At 34.9% G+C, this 25,245-nt stretch overlaps 1 protein-coding gene across 7 annotated transcripts in view; it reads left to right on the top strand.

The window, feature by feature from the left end:
* Window positions 1–24,601, top strand: part of C15H14orf39 (chromosome 15 C14orf39 homolog) — a 75,801-nt gene extending 51,200 nt beyond the window's left edge. For 6 of the 7 annotated variants that reach the window (XM_019009346.4, XM_055361945.2, XM_055361943.2 and 3 more), the window contains one exon: window positions 4,104–5,192. In XM_019009346.4, the coding sequence (XP_018864891.4) occupies window positions 4,104–4,306 (203 nt within the window). In that variant the 3' untranslated portion in view covers window positions 4,307–5,192. Of the gene's footprint in view, window positions 1–4,103; window positions 5,193–7,607; window positions 7,711–24,400 lie in introns of those variants that run through there. The other variant, XM_055361942.2, reaches the window with a different exon arrangement.
* The last annotated feature ends 644 nt before the right edge of the window (window positions 24,602–25,245 follow it).

Below are 25,245 nucleotides of genomic sequence, written 5' to 3'. Positions count from 1 at the left end.
AACATTCTGTGTTTACCTTAATTCTGTGAAAACAGTGCTGTGGGAAGTCAGGCTCCAAGGTCATTTTCCAGGTGGGCCCGAATCTTCCCAGGCTTGATGTTAATTTTTTACTTATTGTTGGTGATAAATACTATGCAGCAAAGTAATGTAGAGTAAGGGAAATAGGGAATACTTGGATTGGGAAGGTGATTGCTGTATTGCAAGGGAGTCAGGAAAGGCATCACTAAAAGTCAACATTGAGCAGAAGGAGGTGCATATACAAGCTACTGGGAAAAGTGTTCCAAGCAAAGGGCAAAAAGGTCTTGAAATGGGAACATACTCAGTATGTTCGTTGAAAATTAGTTAAATTGGTATGATTTATGGAATAAGGAAGGAGAGACTGGTGGGAGATTAAATCCAAGAGGTGGATGGAGAGCAAATCATGTGGGACCTATAGATCATTAAGGACTTAGGGTTTTTTTTCTGAGTGAAATGGGAAGCCTCTGGAAGGTTTTAAGTAAAGGACTGAAATGATCTGACAGGTTTTAAAAGAATTATTCTGGCTGCTATGTGGAGAACAGAGTGTATGGAAACAAGGGCAAAAGCAGGGAAAGGTCAGGAAGCTATAAAATGATACAAAGTGAGAATTGATGAGTAGTAGTAGAAGTGGTGAGAGCATGTCAGATTTTGGTTACAAAGTTTTCTGAAGATAGAGCTGGAAGAATTTGCTTATGGACTGGGTATAAGGATTGAGAGAGAGAAACAAAGATTGTGCCATGGTTTTGACATGAATAACTTGGAATGGAGTTGCCATTTATAGATATATGGAAAGCTCTAAGCGTAATTTGAGATTGAGGAGCCAGGGGTTTCATTTAGTAAGTGTTTTAATTGAAAAGCCTATTTATTAGATACGTAAGTGAAAATAAAGTAGGAAATTGTACATATGAATTTTGAATTCAATGAGATGGAGACACAGATTTTGGAATTTTTATAAATGGTATTTAATGCTATGAGATCAGAATGAATCTACCAATTGTATTTATTAAATGTCTACCATCTAAAAATTTAAATCTATTTACATCCTCTTTTTTTTTGAGACAGAGTTTCGCTCTTGTTGCCCAGGCTGGAGTGCAATGGCACGATCTTGGCTCACGGCAACTTCCGCCTCCTGGGTTCAAGCAATTCTCCTGCCTCAGCCTCCTGAGTAGCTGGGATTACAGGCGCCCACCACCATGCCCAGCTAATTTTTTGTATTTTTAGTAGAAACGGGGTTTCACTATGTTGGCCAGGCTGGTCTCAAATTCCTGACCTCAGGCGATCCACCCGCCTCGGCCTCCCAAAGTGCTGGGATCACAGGCGTGAGCCACCGTACCCAGCCCACATCCTCTTTTTTGACATTCTCATTCATTTGACACTCATTCACTTCAGTGTTTTCAAATATAATACATACAGATAATGACCAAATTTATATCTTGCTGCACTGACTTCTAAACTCTAGGACCTTATTTCTGATTGTACAGTTTAAATCTCTTTAGACATCTTTTGACATTAAAAACTCAGTGTAGCTGAAATGAAACTTGCTCTCCTTCTGACGTTTCTGATGGTATCTCCATTATTCTGGCTTTTAAGGTTTGGAGCATGGTAACAATTTTAACTTCTCTCTGTGACTGTGACTACATTCAACTAGTCATCAAGTTTTATCAGTTCTCTCTCTTAAATATTTATTTTTATTTTCTATTTTCATTGAAACCATTATATTTCAGAGTCTTACTGTTCACCTGGACTGTTACAATAACATCCTAATTGGTGTTTTCCATTTTTCAGCTTACCTATAGATCACAGCTTAATTAATCTTCAGTGCCCATAATGTTGGCCATGTCACTGCCCTAATCAGATACCTTCAGTGACTCCCCCACTGACTATCAAATTATGCTTCTACTTTTCTAATTTAGCTCCAACTACCTGTTTCGTTTTTTATTGGTATATAGTTGTACATATTTATGGGGTCCATGTGATATTTTGATACCTGCATACAGTGTGTAATGATCAAATCAGGGTAATTGGAATATCCATCACCTCAGACGTTTATCATTTCTTTGTGTGGGGAACATTCCAAATCTTTTCTAGCTATGTCAAAATACACTATAAATTCTTGTAAACCATACTACTACTCTAGAACTTATTCTTAAATTCCATACTAGAACTTATTCCTTCTGTCTAACTGTATTTTTATACTCATTAACCAGTCTCTATTCATCCCCCAACATACCTTTTAAGACTTTTATCTTATAAGGGTAACCTGTGCTTTGGCCAGACTGTGGAACTCAGTGTGTCTCAAGTATGCCCACACTTTCTTACCTGCTTTTTACTTCTTGAAATCCCCAACTTCTATCTCTTTCTATCTTTCGAGATAGAATTCTCTTCCATAAAACCTTTTGTTTATCCCCTCAATCTTCTTTTTCAAAAAGATCTCCCCCTCTCTTTTCTGAATATCTCTTCTTTTTTATACTTTTTACCATTCTACCATCATTATTTATAAATAGATATAAAATCTCCTCCAGATCACAGGTTTTTTGAGGACAAGGATTTAAAATGTACCTTTGAATTCCCCATAGCACCTATAATGCTGCCTTGCACAGTAATGTGTTCTTTTATTTACAGTGATTATATGAGTTTTATGAAGACTTCATATGAACTTCTTGTGAAATTAAAAACAAAATCAAATTCATTTATTCAAAGGGAAATTCAAGATTTTAGCTCTTTTTGGATCTGTGCTTACATTATACCTATTTTTCTTTAAGTCATATGGCTGTGTACTGAGAAATACACATAGTCAAAAAAATAAAGTGAGAAAGGGAGAGGGGAAGAACACAAGCATCTGGTAGTCAGTCTGTCCATCTATCCATCTGTCTGTCCATCCATCCATCCACCCATCTTACTGCTGGTTGACTCGGTTCTATTTAGGGTGAAATAATTGAGATGTTTAAAAATAAAATAAAGTTATTAAATATATGAAAGTTAAAAAATTTATGAAACATTCAAAGTGATGCAAAGTAAATTATTTTGCTTAATATGCTATTTGATTAATTCTATATAAAAATAGATATTTAAAAAGACTTGTTTCAAGTACATATTTGATTACTATAGATTTAAAATTATTTAATGATAATTAATTTTAAATTAGAATTAGGATGTTGAAAATATATTTGTATATTTATAATTTTATTAATAAGTAATATAATAAGTGAAAAACAGTATTTTTCCTTAATGGCAGTTCTGGGCTTCATCAACCAGAGCTACATTTAAAGCTTATTTTAAAAATTCCTTTTAGAACTCTTTTTAATGTTCTGTCAGTTTCTTTGAACAATGCCATGAACAGTATATTGTAGTGACTCAATAAATAATAGTTGAATAAGTTTAACTTATACAGTATCTCTTAGATTCAGCATTTTTTCCTCCATTACCATCACTATGATTGTAGATAAGGTCAACATTTCATTATGTCTTCACTGGACAATAGACTTTTATTTTATTTTGGTTAGTCCCACTTCTAGACTCTCCTGTTCCAGCCTTTATACCTATTCTCTCCTGAGTAATACTTACAAAGCAGTTCAAATCATGTCATATCTCTGCTTGAAAATCTTCAATGAATTCTTGTTATCTACTAAATAAAGTCCAGATTCCATAGTGGGACATTCAGCAATCTTTCCAAGCTCATCTTCATTAATTTCCACTTAATACATCTTTATTATTTCTCACTGCTCCTGCTAAGCTGAATAGATTTCTGTTACTCTAATGCATCCTATGCATGTCTGTTTCTGTGCCTCTGTATAATTCTCTTCATTTGAGGTGTTTTATTCTACTTTTTACTTTTTATACTAGTTCTTTATATACTAGAGTTCAAATTACTTGAAAACAGGGTTTAAGTTTGAGTCTGTTTTAACCTTCATAGTACCAAGGACAATGCCTTGCACTTAAGAGGAATACAATTAAATACCTGTATTCCTGCGTAACACTGATTCAGTGTTACCATATTTATTGTATGCAGTATGCTATAATTCAGTAGGTTATAAAAATTTTATATAAGATGAAGAGCATGATATTGTAATGTTTATCTTCCTTAGGAAACTTATTTGAGAAGCCAGAAGGAGAAGATGGCTTTACATTTTCTTTTCCATCAGACACTTCAACTCATACATTTGGAGCTGGAAAAGATGATTTTAGTTTTCCATTTTCATTTGGACAGGGTCAAAATTCAATACCTTCTTCTTCTTTAAAAGGTTTTTCATCTTCCTCACAAAATACAACACAGTTTACTTTTTTTTGAGCTAGTCATTAATTCCTTAAATTATTTTAATGTTCTGTGTTCATGAGGGCATACATTTACATTATTGCTTAAAACATGAAGAGTGCTTTCTTTTATTGATTAAAGCAGTAATGTTTACATTATTTGATTATATTTATTGAAATATTGAAATACTGAATATTTTGGGTTTTGTGTGTGCTATTAACTAATCATTATTTATTTTGGTTTTGATTTTGCGAGCCATGGTCAGGTAGAACTTTTATTAATCTTAATAGAATTTGATGCTTTTTTCATTACTCTTTATTTAAATATTAAGCCTGCTTCTCCTTGGAACCTAAGGTTTTTTTCTGGAAGTATTGTTGGTACTTTGATAAGAACAAGAACTGCAGTAGTAACTCCAGAGTTAGTGCTGAAGCATACTTTAGCTACTAAAAATTTCTTTTAAAATTATTGGGTTTCACTTCTGCTTCACTATGTAGTATACAGAGTGGTACTGTAATAATAATTTCAGATAATTTATGTTAATAACAAAATCTGTGTTATTTTCTTCTAATATAACACATGGTACAATTCTAATTTTACGAGTTATGCTAATGCTTTCAATGGCTAAAAATTAAATGTAAAGGGCAAGAGTAATTTCTGAAAATTGGATTGTTGTATCAGCGGTGATCCTGTTAATATTTTTTTTTGCTTAAATATTTTTTGAAGAACATTTAAAATTTTGTCTCCAATAACAAAACTTTCTTCTTTATGTTTTGTGTTCAGTATTTGTCAATTAATTATATAGCTTAAGTGAAGATATTTAAGATTTGATGAACTTCTGTAAACATTTTGCTCAATATCATTGTATTTTGTGCTTTGTAAATTAGCTGTATTGAGTTACCAAGTAATAAAGGGTTTGACTCCATATTTTGATGTGACTGTTGATGGATTTTTAAACCTAACCCCTTCTTTTCTCGTTCTGCCCCACATTTGGCCAAGCTGATCAGAAAGCCTGGTTGCTCCCTCCTTTGGTGCCAGTAGGAAATTCAAACCACATATGGGATCCCCCACCCAGCCCACCCCCTAACTACCATAAAGACCCAAAGCCAGTCTTCTTTCTCTACTTCTCAAGCTATTTTTCAATTCAGCTTAGGAGGCCTGCCACGCTCTCCCCAGAAGGCCTTAATATATGACTAGAAAAATCTTTTCATGCCCTATTGGGAGGTGTGGCATCATCAGTTTCAATATGCAAATCAAATTTTGGGTAAGGGTCTATACTGCTTCTTCAGGGTGTCTACAAATTATCACAGTTGTATTACATTAAGCTGTCTCGAAGACTTAAAAAGAAGGGCAATCTAACTAATGATAGAGTTTAAGAAAATTGTAGACTCTTAAAAAAAAAAACCATCAAACCTTCAACAACTGCTTAAAAGGTGAAAATTTCAGTTAAAAAGCTGGATTTTTTTTCATTTTTTAACAGGTATTTATCTTATTGACTCTATGACTGAATTGATTGGTAGTTTTTATATAATAAAGACATTGGCTGTATATGAGACAGAAGAAAAAGTTATAATTTATTTGTTTATTGAGAAATTCAAAACTAGTTTTAGCCTTGAATGATTCAGTGATTCCATGATTTATTTTTACTTTAGAGTGATGTCTAGCAGACCAGTATGGTTAGATTTATCATGTATCAATAAGTGATATGAAATAAGTATTTTAAAAGTATCTACCTTGCACATGGCATTTTGACAGCATATAAAAGGCTAGAACACAGACGTGGTCTTATACTCAAGGAACTTATAACTTGGTTGAGTAGACAAAACTTAGGAAATAACAAAAGCACATTATAATAACTATAACTATAATATAATAATAACTATATTATAACTATAATATAATAACTATATTATAACTATAATATAATAACTATATTATAACTCTAATATAATAACTATATTATAACTATAATATAATAACTATATTATAACTATAATATAATAACTATATTATAACTATAATATAATAACTATATTATAACTATAATATAATAACTATATTATAACTATAATATAATAACTATATTATAACTATAATATAATAACTATATTATAACTATAATATAATAACTATATTATAACTATAATATAATAACTATATTATAACTATAATATAATAACTATATTATAACTATAATATAATAACTATATTATAACTATAATATAATAATATAATGTTGATAATATAATATAGCTTATAATTATTATAATTATAATTATATTATTATAATATATTAAATATTATATTATTATATTATAATTATAATATAATATTATAATAATATAATATATAATAATAAATATTATATTATAGTTATATTATTATATTATAGCTATATTATATCTATATTATATTATAACTATAATATACTATTATAACTATAATAATATAATATAACTTTAATAATATATTATTATAACTATATTATATTATTATAACTATATTATAACTATAATATAATATTATTATAACTATAATAATATAACTAATATAACGATTATATTATAACTATAATAATATATTATTATAACTAATATATAACTATAATATAATAACTATAATAATATATTATAATGTATTATATATAATATATTATATATATTACAATAATTTATTATATATAATATATTATGTATATTACAATAATATATTATTATATATAATATATAATATATTATAATAATATATTATTATATATAATATATAATATATTATAATAATATATTATAATTATAATAATATATAACTATAATAATATAATAATAATATAATATAACAATATGATAATAATATAATATATAATTATATATTATATATTATATTATCAATATAATAATTATATATTATATATTATATTATCAATATAATAATTATATATTATATATTATATTAATAACATAATAATTATATATTATATATTATATTAATAACATAATAATTATATATTATATATTATATTAATAGCATAATAATTATATATTATATATTATATTAATAACATAATAATAATTATATATTATATATTATATTAATAATATAATAATGTATAATAATATAACATTATTATATAACTAATATAACTATTATAACTATAATAATATAACAACTATATTATAACTATAATATAACAAGTATATTATTATAACTCTAATAATATAACAACTATATTATAACTATAATAATATAACAACTATATTATTATAACTGTAATAATATAACAACTATATTATAACTATAATAATATAATAACTATATTATTATAATGTGACTTTTGTTATAGAAAAGACCAAGTGTTTTCAGAATGAGGGGAAAAAAGGTCATCATGAGCTAGAAAACCTGGGAAGGATTCACCAAAGAGGTAAAATTGAATTAGGACTTTACAGGTATGTAGATTGTAAAATTTTCAAGTGTAAGATTGATGCTTTTTTAGCCTTTCATGTTTTAATTACCTAACTAGTTGCTAGTCTTTAGTAGGATTGCATTAAACAATTATTGAATTAATAGAATTTAACTGAATTGGTAAAGGAGACAGAGCTTTCTTGATAGGGGGACTAATATGATCAAAAGAAAAATGCAGTCACATGTTTACTATTAATAAGTGTAGAGGAAATTAAAGAATAGACCTAACTGCAATGAAGAATAATACCAGGAAATTGAGTTTAATAGATATGATAGGACTGATTTATAGAGGATCGTGAAGTGTTTTGACTTGGTTTTGAGGCCAATACAGAACTTATATTTTAATGTCAGAGTTTCAAGAGAAAAGAAATGACTAGGAAAATTAAACTGACAATACAGCCAGAGTTAGGAGAAATTAAGAGTTGGATAAACCAGTTAGGAGTCAATTGCAGTGGTCCAAGTGTGTAGTGATATGTTCCAGGTGATAACAACTGATTGTCTTGTGGTTTCATACTGCTGACACCTAAAATTGGAAAAATATATCTTGTTTAAAAGAAATACATTTGATTGAACATCATCTGAGTATAAGGTAAAAGGAGAAAGGAACCGGAGTTGTTTGTGTTTGAATATCATAGCTCATCCAACTAGTGGAGGCATATGCAGTGTTTCAAATACAAATCACAAAAATAACTTTGTGTAATCAAGTAGTCTTATAAAGATAACTTTTAAAAGAGAATTATTACCCTAGAGATAAATCAAATCTTCTATCATCTTTAAAATAGGAATTTGTTCCCACTTCTATTCAATGAGTTTTCAGAAATAAGGGGTCTAGTCCCAGAGCTCTTTGTTAAATTTAGAAGAAAAATAGACACTGCATATCTAATTTTGTTTAGGTCCAAAAAATCTATTTTAATATGGTTAGATGAATTTTTTCTCTATGATTAGAAGAGATATTCTAAGAATATAAGAGTAATACTCCAAAATCAGTTAAGACTCTTGATTTATTGTCACAAGAGGTATATGTATAAGCAGACAGTGGTTCCTGGAGTATAACTGCTTCTCAGTGGACAGGCCTAGGATCTGTCAGTAGACAAAGCTAGGAAATATATGTATGTATACTATATTAATATACATGTTTGTTGGTGTATCTAACTACTGAAAACAAAACACGAGTTTAGACTGGTAACTCCAGCAACAAGAGGTTCATCTAGTATTCCCCTTTTGTTTATTTGTAACTGCTTTCTCTGACAGTGAGAAACCTGGCTGTCATTAACTACAATTTATTTGCTTTCTTTTTCAGTCCTCGTATACATGTAAAGTTATTTCTAAATTGGTAACCCAGACGCTGTGATAAACAAATTTATTAACTAGAGTATGTTAGTTTTCTGTGACTGCTGTAGCAAATTACTATAGCCTTTTTGGGTTGAAGCAATAGGAATTCATTCTCTCATAGTTCCAGAGGCCAGGCATCCAAAATTGGTGTTACAGGTCAAAAATCAAGGTGTGAGCAGGATCATACTTTCGACGCTCTAGGGAAGGATCCCTTCCTTTCTTCTTTAAGCTTTTGGTGCCTGCTGGCATTTCTTGGCTTGTAGCTACATCACTCCAATTTTCAAAGCCAGTCAGTATTCTACAGAGAAATAAAACCAATAGTATCTATCTATAGTATCTATCTATCTGTCTGTCTGTCTATCTATCTATCTATCTATCTATCTATCTATCTATCTATCTATCTATCTATCTATCTATCTAATCTATCCATCCATTCGTCTAGATTTATTTTAAGGAATTGGTTGTTAAGATTGTAGAGGTGGCAAGTCTGAAATCTGTAGGACAAGCTGGCAGGCTAGAAATTCAGGTAAGAGTTGATGTTTCAGTTGAGTTCAATATCAGCAGAGCAGACTAGGGAGGCCGGGAACTCAGGCAGGGTTTCTGTGTTGCAGTCTCAAGGTCAAATTCACTCTTTAGGAAACTTCAGTCTTTGCTCCTAAGGCCTTCAACTAATTGAATGCAGCCTACCCACATTATGGAGAGTTCTGCTTTACCCAAAGTCTACTGACTTAATCATATCTAAAACATACTTTTGCATCAACATCTAGAATGGTGTTTCACCAAACAACTGGGTACCATATCCTATCCAAATTGACATAAAATTAACCACCATAGCCAGCATCTTCAAATTTCTCTTTGACCCGCCTTCACATGGGCTTCCCTTAGTGTGTGAAATCTCTCCCACTGCCTCCCTTTTATAAGCATACATGTGATTGCATTTAGGGTCCATCTGGATGGATAATTCAGATAATCTCCCCATTTCAAGACTTTGACTTAATCACATCCACAAAGCCTCATTTTTTTTTCCATATAGGTAACAATCACAGATTCCAGGGATTAGGTCATGGAAATCTTCTGGGGGGCCATTTTCAGTCTATTACATAAGGTATAGTGTTTGTGTGTATTCTTTATCCAGTTACAGCAATATTTTCCAAAGTTACTTAAGTTAGCTCCTATCTTCTATACCCCCTTACATTTGATTGTGTCATTCATTTATAACATGGATTCATTTGTCGCCATCTACATTCCATCTTGGGTTTATCTGAATTACTGCTTGGTTTAAAAAAAATTGTATACAGTAAAATTCCTTCTGTAAACCAAAAGTAAAATTCAAAACCCCCCACCCATCTGAATGGATCCTTCCTATCATCAAGGACTTTCCAAAATTAACCTGAAAAACTAATTTAGGCCATGATGGGAAGGGAGAGCCAGACATGACTCATTATACTCTCCTCCCTTTTGGAATTACTGGTAGAACAGGCTCTTTAAGTCTGATAAGAAACATTTACAATCTATTCTCTGAAGCCTGCTATCTGGAGGCTTTATCTGCATGATAAAATTTTGGTCTCCACAGCCCTTATCATAACCAAACATCCTATTGATAATAACTCTTTCATCCAACTGCCAATCAGAAAATCTTTGAATCTGCCTATGACCTGGAAGCAACCCCAGCCTCTGCTTCCAGTTGTCTCGCCTTTCTGGACCAAAGAAATGTTCATCTTACATGTATTGATTGATGCCTTATGTCTCCCTAAAATCTATAAAACCAAGTTGTGGCCTGACCACCTTGGGCACATGTTCTGAGGATCTCCTGAGGGCTATGTTATGGGCCACTGATTACTCATATTTAGCTCAGAATAAATCTCTTCAAATATTGTACAGTTTGATTCTTTTTATTGACACTTTGTGATGTGCAAGTCTATGGGTTTTGACAAATAGAATCATGTATCTACCATCATAGCACCATATAGAACAGTTCCATCATACCCCAAATTCCCTAGCATTGACTTTTGTAGTCAATCCCTTCCCCTTCTTCCAAAGCCTGGAAACCAAAGATTTGTTTTCTATTCCTGTAGCTTTGTCTTTTCCAGAATGTTATATAAATAGAAACATGCAGTATTTTTTATATTAAATGCCAATTATTCATAACCAGTATATAGAAATACAGTTGATTTTTATAAGCCAACTGTGATCATGCTGAACTCAGGAGGTGTAGTAGCTTTTTTTGTAGAATCTTTGGGATTTTCTATATAAGCAATCATGTTGCTTACAAATAGAGACAGTTTCATTCCTTCATTTCCAATATGCCTTCATGAATATATTCAAAATAAGCTACAAGGTTACAGTAATAAAAACAACATGGTATTTGTATAAAAACAAACACATAGACCAATGAAACAGAATAGAGAACCCAGAAATAAATCCACATATTTACACCCAACTGATTTGGGACAAAGGTGTCAAGAATATACATTGGGGAAAGGACACCCTCTTCAATAAATGATGCTGGGAAAATTGGATATCTAAATGCAAAAGAATGAAACTGAGCCCCTACTTGTCACCATTTGCAAAAATCAAATCAAGATGGATTAAAGACTTAATGTAACACCTAAAACTGTAAAACTACTAAAAGAAAACGGGAGACACTGCAGAATGTTGGTCTAGACAAAGATTTTGTAGCTATAACCTCAAAAGCACAGGCAACCGAAATGAAAATAGACAAATGAGACTATATTAAGCTGAAAAAGCATCTGCATGGTAAAGGAAACAATAAACAGAGTGAAGAGGCAACCTGTTGAATGAGAGAAAATATTTGCAAACTATTCATCTGACAAGGGACTAATATCCAGGATATACAAGGAACTCAACAGGAAAAAAATCCCATTAAAAAGTGAGCTAAGGACACACACAAATAGACATTTCCATTTCTCAGAAGAAGACATACAAAAGGCCAACAGATATATGAAAAAAAGTTCAACATAAATTATCATCAGGGAAATGCAAATCAAAACCACAATGACGTATCATCTTACTCCAGTTAGAATGGCTATTACTAAAAAGACAGAAAATTACAGTGAGGTTGTGGAGAAAAGTTAACTCTTATACACTGTTGGTGGGAATGTAAATTAGTACAGTCATTCCGGAAAACAGTATGGAAGTTCCTCGAAAAACTGAAAATAGAGCTACCGTATGATCCAGCAATCCCACTACTGGGTATTTATCCAAAGGAAAAGAAATTTGTGTATCAAAATTTGCATATCCACCTGCACTAGAATGTTTATCACAGCATTCTGTATATTTACAATATGATATGAATATCACAGTATTCATATATTTACAATGGCAAATATATGGAATCAAGCTAAGTGTCCACAAGTTGATAAATAAAATGTAGTATATAGACATAATGGAATACTAATTGGCTATAAAAAATAATGAAATCTTGTGATTTGCAGTAACATGGATGGAACTAGATTATTATGCTAAGTGAAATAAGCCAGGCCTGGAAAGACAGATACTGCATGTTCTCACTCATATATGAGAAAAATTGATCTCATGGAGATGGAGAATAGAATGGTAGATATCAGAGGCTGAGAAGAGTGTGCAGGTAGGAGGTGGGGATAAAGGGAGTTTAGGAGGCGAGGATAAAGGGAGGTTAATTTAGTGGATATAAACATATAGTTAGATAGAAGAAATAATCCCCAATTATCAATAGCAGAGTAGGGTGACTATAGTTACAGTTAACAACAATGTATTATATATTTCAAAGAAGCCAGAAGAGAGGACCTGAAATGTGTTCCTAACACACAGAAATGATAAGTACTCAAGATAATACCATAAATACATGGACTTGATCATCACACATTGTATGCATGTAACAAGATATCACATGTACCCCATAAATATGTACAAATATTATACATCAATAAAAGGATTTTTAAAAGTTTGACTAGGTATAAATTTTTCAGCCAGTTTTAATTAATTAACAAAAGTTATATATATTTATGGTGTAAAACATGATATTTGAAATATGTATATATTGTGGAACCACTAAAACAAGCTATTTAGCATATGCATTATCTCACACACTTATCTTTTTTGTGGTTAGAATGCTTAAAATCTACTCTTCACAGTTTTCAAATATAAAATACATTGTTATTAACTGTAGTCATCATGTTATACACTAGATCTCTTGAACTTATTTCTCCTGTCTAACTAAAATTTTATATTTTTTTACCAATATCTCCCCAACTCCCACCCCTCCAATCTACTGTCTGCTTCTATGAGTTAAACTTTTTCAGATTCCACGTATAAGTGAGACTGTGCAGTATTTGTCTTTCTGTGCCTGAATTATTTCACTTAACAGAATATCCTCGAGAGGGTGGAGCCAAGACAACCAAATAGGAACAGCTCCAGTCTACAGCTCCCAGTGTGAGCAACGCAGAAGATGAACGGTTTCTGCATTTCCAACTGAGGTACTGGGTGCGTCTCACTGGGGATTGTTGGACAGTGGGTGCAGGACAGTGGGTGCAGTGCACTGAGCCTGAGCCAAAGCAGGGTGAGGCATCGCCTCACCCGGGAAGCATAAGGGGTTGGGGAATTCCCTTTCCTAGCCAAGGAAAGGGGTGATGGATAGCACCTGGAAAATCGGGTCACTCCCACCCTAATACTGCGCTTTTCTGATGGTCTTAGCAAACGGCACACCAGGAGATTATATCCCGCGCATGGCTCAGAGGGTCCCACGCCCACGAAGCCTTGCACATTGCTAGCACAGCGTCTGAGATCAAACTGCAAGGCAGCAGTGAGGCTGGGGGAGGGGCGCCCGCCATTGCTGAGGCTTGAGCAGGTAAACAAAGAGGCCTGGAAGCTCGAACCGGGTGGAACCCACCACAGCTCAAGGAGGCCTGCCTGCCTCTGTAGACTCCACCTCTAGGGGCAGGGCATAGCCAAACAAAAGGCAGCAGAAACCTGTGCAGACTTAAATGTCCCTGTCTGACAGCTTAGAAGAGAGTAGTGGTTCTCCCAGCACGCAGCTGGAGATCTGAGAATGGACAGACTGCCTCCTCAAGTGGGTCCCTGACCCCCGAGTAGCCTAACTGGGAGGCACCCCCCGTAGGGGCAGACTGACACCTCACATGGCCGGGTACTCCTCTGAGACAAAACTTCCAGAGGAACGATCAGGCAGCAACATTTGCTGTTCACCAATATCCGCTGTTCTGCAGCCTCCCCTGCTGATACCCAGGCAAACAGGGACTGGAGTGGACTTCCAGCAAACTCCAACAGACCTGCAGCTGAGGGTCCTGACTGTTAGAAGGAAAACTAACAAACAGAAAGGACATCCACACCAAAACCCCATCTGTATGTCACCATCATCAAAGACCAAAGGTAGGTAAAACCACAAAGATGGGGAAAAAACAGAGCAGAAAAACTGAAAATTCTAAAAATCAGAGCACCTCTCCTCCTCCAAAGGAATGCACCTCCTCACCAGCAATGGAACAAAGCTGGATGGAGAATGACTTTGATGAGTTGAGAGAAGAAGGCTTCAGACAATCAAACTACTCCGAGCCAAAGGAGGAAGTTGGAACCCATGGCAAAGAAGTTAAAAACCTTGAAAAAAGATTAGACGAATGGCTAACTAGAATAACCAATGCAGAGAAGTCCCTGATGGAGCTGAAAACCATGGCACGAGAACTACACGATGAATGCACAAGCCTCAGTAGCCGATTCAATCAACTGGAAGAAAGGGTATCAGTGATGGAAGATCAAATGAATGAAATGAAGCAAGAAGAGAGGTTTAGAGAAAAAAAAAATAAAAAGAAACGAACAAAGCCTCCAAGAAATATGGGACTATGTGAAAAGACCAAATCTGTGTCTGATTGGTGTACCTGGAAGTGATGGGGAGAATGGAACCAAGTTGGAAAACACTCTGCAGGATATTATCCAGGAGAACTTCCCCAATATAGCAAGGCAGGCCAACATTCAGATTCAGGAAATACAGAGAACGCCACAAAGATACTCCTCGAGAAGAGCAACTCCAAGATACATAACTGTCAGATTCACCAAGGTTGAAATGAAGGAAAAAATGTTAAGGGCAGCCAGAGAGAAAGATCGGGTTACCCACAAAGGGAAGCCCATCAGACTAACAGCTGATCTCTCGGCAGAAACTCTACAAGCCAGAAGAGAGTGGGGGCCAATATTCAGCATTCTTAAAGAAAAGAATTTTCAACCCAGAATTTCATATCCAGCCAAACTAAGCTTCATAAGTGAAGGAGAAATAAAATCCTTTACAGACAAGCAAATGCTGAGAGATTTTGTCACCACCAGGCCTGCCCTACAAGAGCTCCTGAAGAAAGCACTAAACATGGAAAGGAACAACCGGTACCAGCCACTGCAAAAACATGCCAAATTGTAAAGGCCATCAAGGCTAGGAAGAAACTGCATCAACTAATGAGCAAAATAACCAGCTAACATCATAATGACAGGATCAAATTCACACATAAGAATATTAACCTTAAATGTAAATGGGCTAAATGCTCCAATTAAAAGACACAGACCGGCAAATTGGATAAAGAGTCAAGACCCATCAGTGTGCTGTATTCAAGAAACCCATCTCACGTGCAAAGGCACACATAGGCTCAAAATCAAGGGAGGGGGGAAGATCTACCAAGCAAACGGAAAACAAAAAAAGGCAGGGGTTGCAATCCTAGTCTCTGATAAAACAGACTTTAAACCAACAAAAATCAAAAGAGACAAAGAAGGCCATTACATAATGGTAAAGGGATCAATTCAACAAGAACAGCTAACTATCTTACATATATATGCACCCAATACAGGAGCACCAAGATTCATAAACTAAGTGCTTAGAGACCTAGAAACAGACTTAGACTCCCACACAATAATAATGGGAGACTTTAACACCCCACTGTCAACATTAGACAGATCAACGAGACAGAAAGTCAACAAGGATACCCAGGAATTGAACTCAGCTCTGCACCAAGCGGACCTAATAGACATCTACAGATCTCTCCACCCCAAATCAACAGAATATTCATTCTTTTCAGCACCACACCACACCTATTCCAAAATTGACCACATAGTTGGAAGTAAAGTACTCCGCAGCAAATGTAAAAGAACAGAAATTATAACAAACTGTCTCTCAGACCACAGTGCAATCAAACTAGAACTCAGGATTAAGAAACTCACTCAAAACCTCTCAACTACATGGAAACTGAACAACCTGCTCCTGAATGACTACTGGGTACATAACAAAATGAAGGCAGAAATAAAGATGTTCTTTGAAACCAATGAGAACAAAGAGACAACATACCAGAATCTCTGGGACACATTCAAAGCAGTGTGTAGAGGGAAATTTATAGCACTAAGTGCCCACAAGAGAAAGCAGGAAAGATCTAAAATTGACACCCTAACAACAGAATTAAAAGAACTAGAGAAGCAAGAGCAAACACATTCAAAAGCTAGCAGAAGTCAAGAAACAACTAAGATCAGAGCAGAACTGAAGGAAATAGAGACACAAAAAAACCCTTCAAAAAATCAATGAATCCAGGAGCTGGTTTTTTGAAAAGATCAACAAAATTGATAGACCACTAGCAAGACTAATAAAGAAGAAAAGAGAGAAGAATCAAATAGATGCAATAAAAAATGATAAAGGGGATATCACCACCAATCCCACAGAAATACAAACTACCATCGGAGCATACTATAAACACCTCTACACAAATAAACTAGAAAATCTGGAAGAAATGGATAAATTCCTCGACACATACACCCTCCCAAGACTAAACCAGGAAGAAGTTGAATCTCTGAATAGACCAATAACAGGCTCTGAAATTGAGGCAATAATTAATAGCTTACCAATCAAAAAAATTCTGGGACCAGATGGATTCACAGCCGAATTCTACCAGAGGTATAAGGAGGAGCTGGTACCATTCCTTCTGAAACTATTCCAATCAATAGAAAAAGAAGGAATCCTCCCTAACTCATTTTATGAGGCCAGCATCATCCTGATACCAAAGCCTGGCAGAGACACAACAAAAAAAGAGAATTTTAGAACAATATCCCTAATGAACATCCATGCAAAAATCCTCAGTAAAATACTGGCAAACTGAATCCAGCAGCACATCAAAAAGCTTATCCACCATGATCAAGTGGACTTCATCTGTGGGATGCAAGGCTGGTTCAATATACGCAAATCAATAAATGTAATCCAGCATCTAAACAGAACCAACGACAAAAAACACATGATTATCGCAATAGATGCAGAAAAGGCCTTTGACAAAATTCAACAGCCCTTCATGCTAAAAACTCTCAATAAATTAAGTATTGATGGGATGTATCTCAAAATAATAAGAGCTATTTATGACAAACCCACAGCCAATATCATACTGAATGGGCAAAAACTGGAAGCATTCGCTTTGAAAACTGGCACAAGATAGGGATGCCCTCTCTCACCACTCCTATTCAACATAGTGTTGGAAGTTCTGGCCAGGGAAATCAGGCAGGAGAAGGAAATAAAGGGTATTCAATTAGGAAAAGAGAAAGTCAAATTGTCCCTGTTTGCAGATGACATGATTGTATATCTAGAAAACCCCATCATCTCAGCCCAAAATCTCCTTAAGCTGATAAGCAACTTCAGCAAAGTCTCAGAATACAAAATCAATGTGCAAAAATCACAAGCATTCTTATACACCAATAACAGACAAACAGAGAGCCAAATCATGAATGATCTCCCATTCACAATTGCTTCAAAGAGAATAAAATACCTAGGAATCCAACTTACAAGGGATGTGAAGGACCTCTTCAAGGAGAACTACAAACCACTGCTCAATGAAATAAGAGAGGATACAAACAAATGGAAGAACATTCCATGCTCATGGGTAGGAAGAATCAATATCGTGAAAATGGCCATACTGCCCAAGGTAATTTATAGATTCAATGCCATCCCCATCAAGCTACCAATGACTTTCTTCACAGAATTGGAAAAAACTACTTTAAAGTTCATATGGAACCACAAAAGAGCCCACATTGCCAAGTCAATCCTAAGCCAAAAGACCAAAGCTGGAGGCATCACACTACCTGACTTCAAACTATACTACAAGGCTACAGTAACCAAAACAGCATGGTACTGGTACCAAAACAGAGATATAGACCAATGGAACAGAACAGAGCCCTCAGAAATAATGCCTCATATCTACAACTATCTGATCTTTGATAACCCTGACAAAAACAAGAAATGGGGAAAGGATTCCCTATTTAATAAATGCTACTGGGAAAACTGGCTAACCATATGTAGAAAGCTGAAACTGGATCCCTTCCTTACACTTTATACTAAAATTAATTCAAGATGGATTAAAGATTTAAATGTTAGACCTAAAACCATAAAAACCCTAGAAGAAAACCTAGGCAATACCATTCAGGACATAGGCATGGGCAAGGACTCCATGTCTAAAACACCAAAAGCAATGGCAACAAAAGCAAAAATTGACAATTGGGATCTAATTAAAGTAAAGAGCTTCTGCACAGCAAAAGAAACTACCATCAGAGTGAACAGGCAGCCTACAGAATGGGAGAAAATTTTTGCAATCTACTCCTCTGACAAAGGGCTAACATCCAGAATCTACAATGAACTCAAACAAATTTACAAGAAAAAAACAAAGAACCCCATCAACAAGTGGATGAAGGATATGAACAGACACTTCCCAAAAGCAGACATTTATGCAGCCAACAGACACATGAAAAAATGCTCATCATCACTGGCCATCGGAGAAATGCAAATCAAAACCACAATGAGATACCATCTCACACCAGTTAGAATGGCGATCATTAAAAAGTCAGGAAACAACAGGTGCTGGAGAGGATGTGGAGAAATAGGAACACTTTTACACTGTTGGTGGGACTGTAAACTAGTTCAACCATTGTGGAAGTCAGTGTGGTGATTCCTCAGGGATCTAGAACTAGAAATACCATTTGACCCAGCCATCCCATTACTGGGTATATACCCAAAGGATTATAAATCATGCTGTTATAAAGACACATGCACACATATGTTTATTGCGGCACTATTCACAATAGCAAAGACTTGGAACCAACCCAAATGTCCAACAATGATAGAGTGGATTAAGAAAATGTGGCACATATACATCATGGAATACTATGCAGCCATAAAAAAGGATGAGTTCATGTCCTTTGTAGGGACATGGATGAAGCTGGAAACCATCATTATCAACAAACTATTGCAAGGACAAAAAAACCAAACACTGCATGTTCTCACTCATAGGTGGGAATTGAACAATGAGAACACATGGACACAGGATGGGGAATATCACACACCGGAGCCTGTTGTGGGGTGCGGGGAGGGGGGAGGGATAGCATTAGGAGATATACCTAATGCTAAATGACGAGTTAATGGGTGCAGCATACCAACATGGCACATGTATACATATGTAACAAACCTGCACGTTGTGCACATGTACCCTAAAACTTAAAGTATAATAATAAAAAAAAAAGAATATCCTCCAGATTCATTCATGTTGTTGCAAATGACAGAATTCTCTTCTCTTCTAAGGCTGAATAATATTTATTGTATATATAAATTTAAATGTATATATAAATATATATAATTATATATAATACATATATCACATATTCTTTATTCATCTCCTAATGGACAGTTAAGTTGATTCCATATCTTGGCTTTTGTCAATAATGCTGCAATGAATGTGGAAGTGGCCATTATCTCTCCTACATACTCATTTCTTGTGTTTTGGATATATACCCAGTAGTGTGATTGCTGGGTCATATGGTAGTTCTATTTTTAATTTTCTGAGAAATCTTCATACTGTTTTTCATAATGGCTATACTAATTAACATTCCCACCTACAGTTCCCTTTTCGTCATATCCCTCAAAACACTTATCTTTTGTCTTTTTTGATAATAGCCATTCTAACAGGTATGAGCTGATCTCTCATTTTGTTTTTAATTTGCATTTTCCTGATGAATAGGGATGTTGAGCATTTTTTCATATACCTGTTGGCTATTTGTATATCTTCTTTTGAGAAACATCTATTCAAGCCCCTTTGTTCATATTTTTTTAAGTCAAACAGGTATACACATTTTTAACACTTGTTTTTGAAAAGTGGGTACATAAGGGAGTCGAGGTAGAGGATATATTCAGGGGCTGGCCAACCTTCTCGTACTTCTCAGTTGCTCTCCAGATCCTAATATTTCCCTGCCATTTCACACCAAACACATGCTGCTGCCACTGCCAGGGTAAGAAAAAAGGGCACGCCTAAAAACTTATCCCAATGCTGGCTCCCCAGAACAGTGCCGTGATAGTTAATTTTATGTCAACTTGACTGGGCCTTGGGGTACTCATTATTCTAAGTGTGTGTTTCTGAATGAGATTAACATTTGAATTGGGAGACTGAGGAAAACAGATTGCCCTCTCCAATGTGACTGGAGCTCATGCAATTCATTGAAGGCCTAGATAGAACAAAAAGGCTGAATAAAGGTGAATTCCCTCTCTCTGCCTGACTGTCTTCAAGATGAGACACTGGTCTTCTGCCTTCGGGCGTGGACTTGAACTGGAACTTACACCATTGGCCCTCCTAGTTCTTAGGCCTTTGGATTCAAACAGAATCTGTACTACTATGTCTCCTGAGCCATTTCCTTATAATAAATCTCTTTATATATCTATATCATCTATATCTATTTCCAATTGGTTCTATTTCTCTGGAGAACCCTGACAGAGTTGTTCAGCTGTGATGGTTTCTCATAGTATTTATATTAGTTTGACAGATACTTCAAACTTTTTCTAGCTTTTGTGATGTCTTTAGATTTGGGTTTGAGGAGAAAGACAATACTCCATGCTTGTGCTCTCTTTGTTTTATGATGTTACTCAGCTTTTGTATTTTTTTAAAGATAGCCTTTGAAAATTATTGGAAATTTCATAAAATCTGGGATAATTATATATGCTGCATTCCTGGCATCCCACTTTCTAACCATTATTTTCTTACATAGTCAGCACACTTGAATTATCTATTCAACAAGATAATTTTCTTTTAGACTTAGAGAATAAAATATTTGGGAGAGAGTTAGGGAATATTTGCCTTCTTTCCAAAAGAACTAATCTTATAATTCTACATATTAATTTGTTGAATCAGGTTAAATACAATTTTTTTTTTCTTTTTTGGAAAAGGGGTTTCGCTCTTGTCTCCCTGGCTGGAGTGCAATGGCACAATCTTGGCTCACTGCAACCTCCGCCTCCCGGGTTCCAGCAATTCTCCCGCTTCAGCCTCTTGAGTGGCTGGGATTACAGGCGCCAGCCATCACACCCAGCTAATTTTTGTATTTTTAGTGGAGACGGGGTTTCACTATGTCGGCCAGGCTGGTTTCGAACTCCTGACCTCAGGTGATCCTCCCGTCTCGGCCTCCTGAAGTGCTGGGATTATAGGCCTGAGCCACCATGCCCAGCCTAAATACAAATTTTAAGGGAAACACAAACATAAAACTTAAAGAAATGTGGACCAGGGCTGAATAAGATGCTCTATAAAACAAGAAATATATTTTTTAAAATAATTTTTATTTTTTTCAGCTTTATTGAGCCAAAATTTACAAAAATTATATATATTTTTGATACACAATGTGATGTGTTGATATACATATGCATTGTGAAATGATTACCACAATCAAGCTAACATCTCCATCACCTCACATATTTGCCTTTTTTAAATGGTGAAAATCTTTAAGGTCTATACTTTTAGCATATTTCAAGTATACAATACAATATTATTAACTATAGTCACCATGCTGTATATTAGGTCTCCAGAATGTATTAATCCTGCCTAACTGAAACTTTTTACCCTTTGACCAACATCTCCCATTCCCCCATGCCCCAGTCCCTGGCAATCATCATTTACTCTGTCCTGTGAATTTGGCTTTTTTAGATTCCACATATATGTGAGATCATGCAGTATTTGTCTTTCTGTGCCTAGCTTATTTCACTTAACATAATGTCCACTGGGTTTATCTATGTTGTCAAAAATGCACAAATGACAGAAATTCCTCCTTTTTTAAAAAAAGAGACAAGATCTTGTTCTGTTGCCTAGGCTGAAGTGCAGTGGTACAATTGTAGCTCACTGTAACCTCAAACTCTTGGGCTCAAGCAATCCTCCCACCTCAGCTTCCCAAGTAGCTAGGACTACAGGTGGGTGCCATCATGCCTGCCTAATTTTTATTTCTTTGTACAGACAGGGTCTTGCTATGTTGCCCAGGCTAGTCTCAAACTCTGAGCCTCAGGTGGTCCTCTCACCTTCTTCTCCCAAAGTACTGGGATTACAGGCGTGAGCCACTGTGCCTGGCCAATTTCCTCCTTTTTAAGTGCTGAATAATGTCCATTGTGTGTGTGTATGTATCATATTTTCTTTATTTGTTCATCTGTTAATGGACATCTAGGTTGATTCCGTATCTTGACTATTGTGAATAATGCTGCAATGAACATGAATAATGCTGCAAAGAACAGATACCTCTTTGACGTACTGATTTTGTTTCTTTTGGACATATACCCAGAAGTGGGTTTGTTAGTTTATATGGTAGTTCTACTTGTAACTTTTTAAGGAACCTCCATACTGTTTTTTATAATCACTGTACCAAGTAACATTCCCATCAACAGTGTATACAAGTTCCTTTTTCTCTGCATGCTTGCCAATATTTATTATTTTTTGTCTTTTTGATAATGGACATGCCGAAGCAGGCCTGACCTGCCTTGAACCTGGGGTTGTGAGTGCTGGGACAGACTTAGAGCCTGGATCTGCAAGGATGGTTCTCAAACCAGAAGCTGCACAAGCTGGTCAGAGTATGGGGTGGGCCAGGAACCTAGGTTTGCAGGGACCAGCCTGGCACTGGGGTTCACTGGAGTGAGCTTGGTGCTGGGGTTTTCAGTAAAGTTGGGTGCTCATACACTCTCCTTCTCTCATGCAGAAGGATCTCCCTCTGTGCTGTGAAACTTGGGCTGGGAGAGAGGTGGCATGGGCAAAGTAAAACTGTCCTTCCTACCTCCTTTAATGCATCTTTTTTTCATTTCTGTGGTTTACCCAGGTGCTGTCATCTCTCACCCAGATTCCTGAGCTCTTGTGAATCTATTTCTTATGTAGATAGTTGTTCAAATTGATGATTCTGCAAGGGGATAAGCATTGGAAACTCCTGTGCTGCCATCTTGCTGGAAATACTTATCTTTGACATTGAAATTTAGGCAGCATTTTGAAACTCTTAGACTGAAGAAAGCTTATTTAAATTGGTTTTACTTTCTTAACAGTTCGAAACCATACTGTCACTATGCAGAAATCACTTGACTTGGTTATAGTTTACGTTTTATTCAGTATTAAGATATTAGGTACCTTAGTATTAGGTATTAAGGCAATTCACTATTTAACTGACTTTACTTTTATTCATAGTTCTGTTACATTTTTAACAGTGTAATTTATATTAAATTTAAACTCGGAATGAAATAACCCTGTACTTGAACATCATAGCTTTAAGGTACTTAAGCATAGTCAGACAATAAGATGTAAATGCTACTGACTAGAGCAGATTGGAATATGTAGATTTATATTATAAAAAGCAGTGATCTCTCTACTACCCTGCTGATTCAAGGTTACAAATTATTTTTGGTGGATGGAAAATATAAAGATTAACTTTTTATTTATTCCAACTGTGTAGATATTAGAATTTCAAGGGCCTGAATGTGTGACTGATTAGAGCTTGCATAACTGCTAAATGACCAGATAGTGCCAGTAATTTTGACATGATATTAAAATTTTAAAAGTAAAGTTTTTCTGGCCGGGCGCGGTGGCTCACGCCTGTAATCCCAGCACTTTGGGAGGCCGAGGCGGGCGGATCACAAGGTCAGGAGATGGAGACCATCCTGGCTAACACAGTGAAACCCTGTCTCTACAAAAAATACAAAAAATTAGCCGGGCGTGGCGGCCTGAGCCTGTAGTCCCAGCTGCTGGGGAGGCTGAGGCAGGAGAATGGCGTGAACCCGGGAGGCGGAGCTTGCAGCGAGCCAAGATCGCGCCGCTGCACTCCAGTCTGGGTAACAGAGCGAGACTCCGTCTCAAAAATAAAATAAAATAAAATAAAGTTTTTCTGCTATTTTGAAGGAATGAATGAAAAAGGGATGTGTAATTTAAAGATGGTAAACCTGACATGTTGATGCTTTCCCTTTGAATTTCAATTGCTGCCCTATAACTTGCCTTAGAGGCTGAATGGCTCATTTAAAAACATTTCCATTGCCTTGCTTTACGTTTGCTCTTGTTTTCTCCAAAGTTGACACAAGTCACATGCAATCAAATTTATATCCCTGGCGGACAGGCTTATCCTAATATCCTGTGACTCACACCCAGGTTGTTTGCAGCTCGGCAATTCTGCTTCAAGACACATCACTTTTTATTTTTATAAAGCATTTTAAAATAGTGCCATCATAGAATTTGTAATATACATTGGTAGTTGAAAAAATTAAAAAGCTAATAGTACGTTGTTATATATAATGTGTATTCATTCAACTATGTCAAAATATAAATATATAAAAAGATTGAAAAGAAATGCCAAAATGTTAACTAACTTTTTTCTGTGTAAAAATTACTGTTTATATATATATTTTTTGGAATATAAACTATATACTAGATAATATTCTTGTATCAGTGTTATATTTTTTACATGTGATAATGGTATTGTGTTTAAATAAGAGAGAATGTTTTTATTAGAAAATACATGTCTGCAACTTACTTTCAAATGGCTTTTTTGTTACTATCTTTAATCTTTTCCTTCATTTTAAAAATTGTGGTAAAATACACTTAAAAAATTTACCATCTTAGCCAATTTAAGTGCATAGTTTAATGGTATTAAATATATTCATAATGTGCAACCATCACCATCATCCATCTTCTTAATTCTTCATCTTGTAATACTGAAACTCTATGCCCATTAAACAATAACTCTCCATTCCTTTCTCTCCCCAGCCTCTGGCAACCACCATTCTACTTTCTATCTTTCTGATTTTAACCATGCTAAGTACCTCATATAAGTGGAATGATACATTATTTATCTTTTTGTGACTGGCTTTTTTTACTCATAATGTTCTCAAGGTTCATCTATATTGTAGCATATGTCAG

The sequence above is a fragment of the Gorilla gorilla genome, chromosome 15 (assembly GCF_029281585.2).
Source record: "Gorilla gorilla gorilla isolate KB3781 chromosome 15, NHGRI_mGorGor1-v2.1_pri, whole genome shotgun sequence".
Classification (NCBI taxonomy): Eukaryota; Metazoa; Chordata; class Mammalia; order Primates; family Hominidae; genus Gorilla; species Gorilla gorilla.
This window is presented reverse-complemented; position numbering and strand designations above follow the sequence as displayed.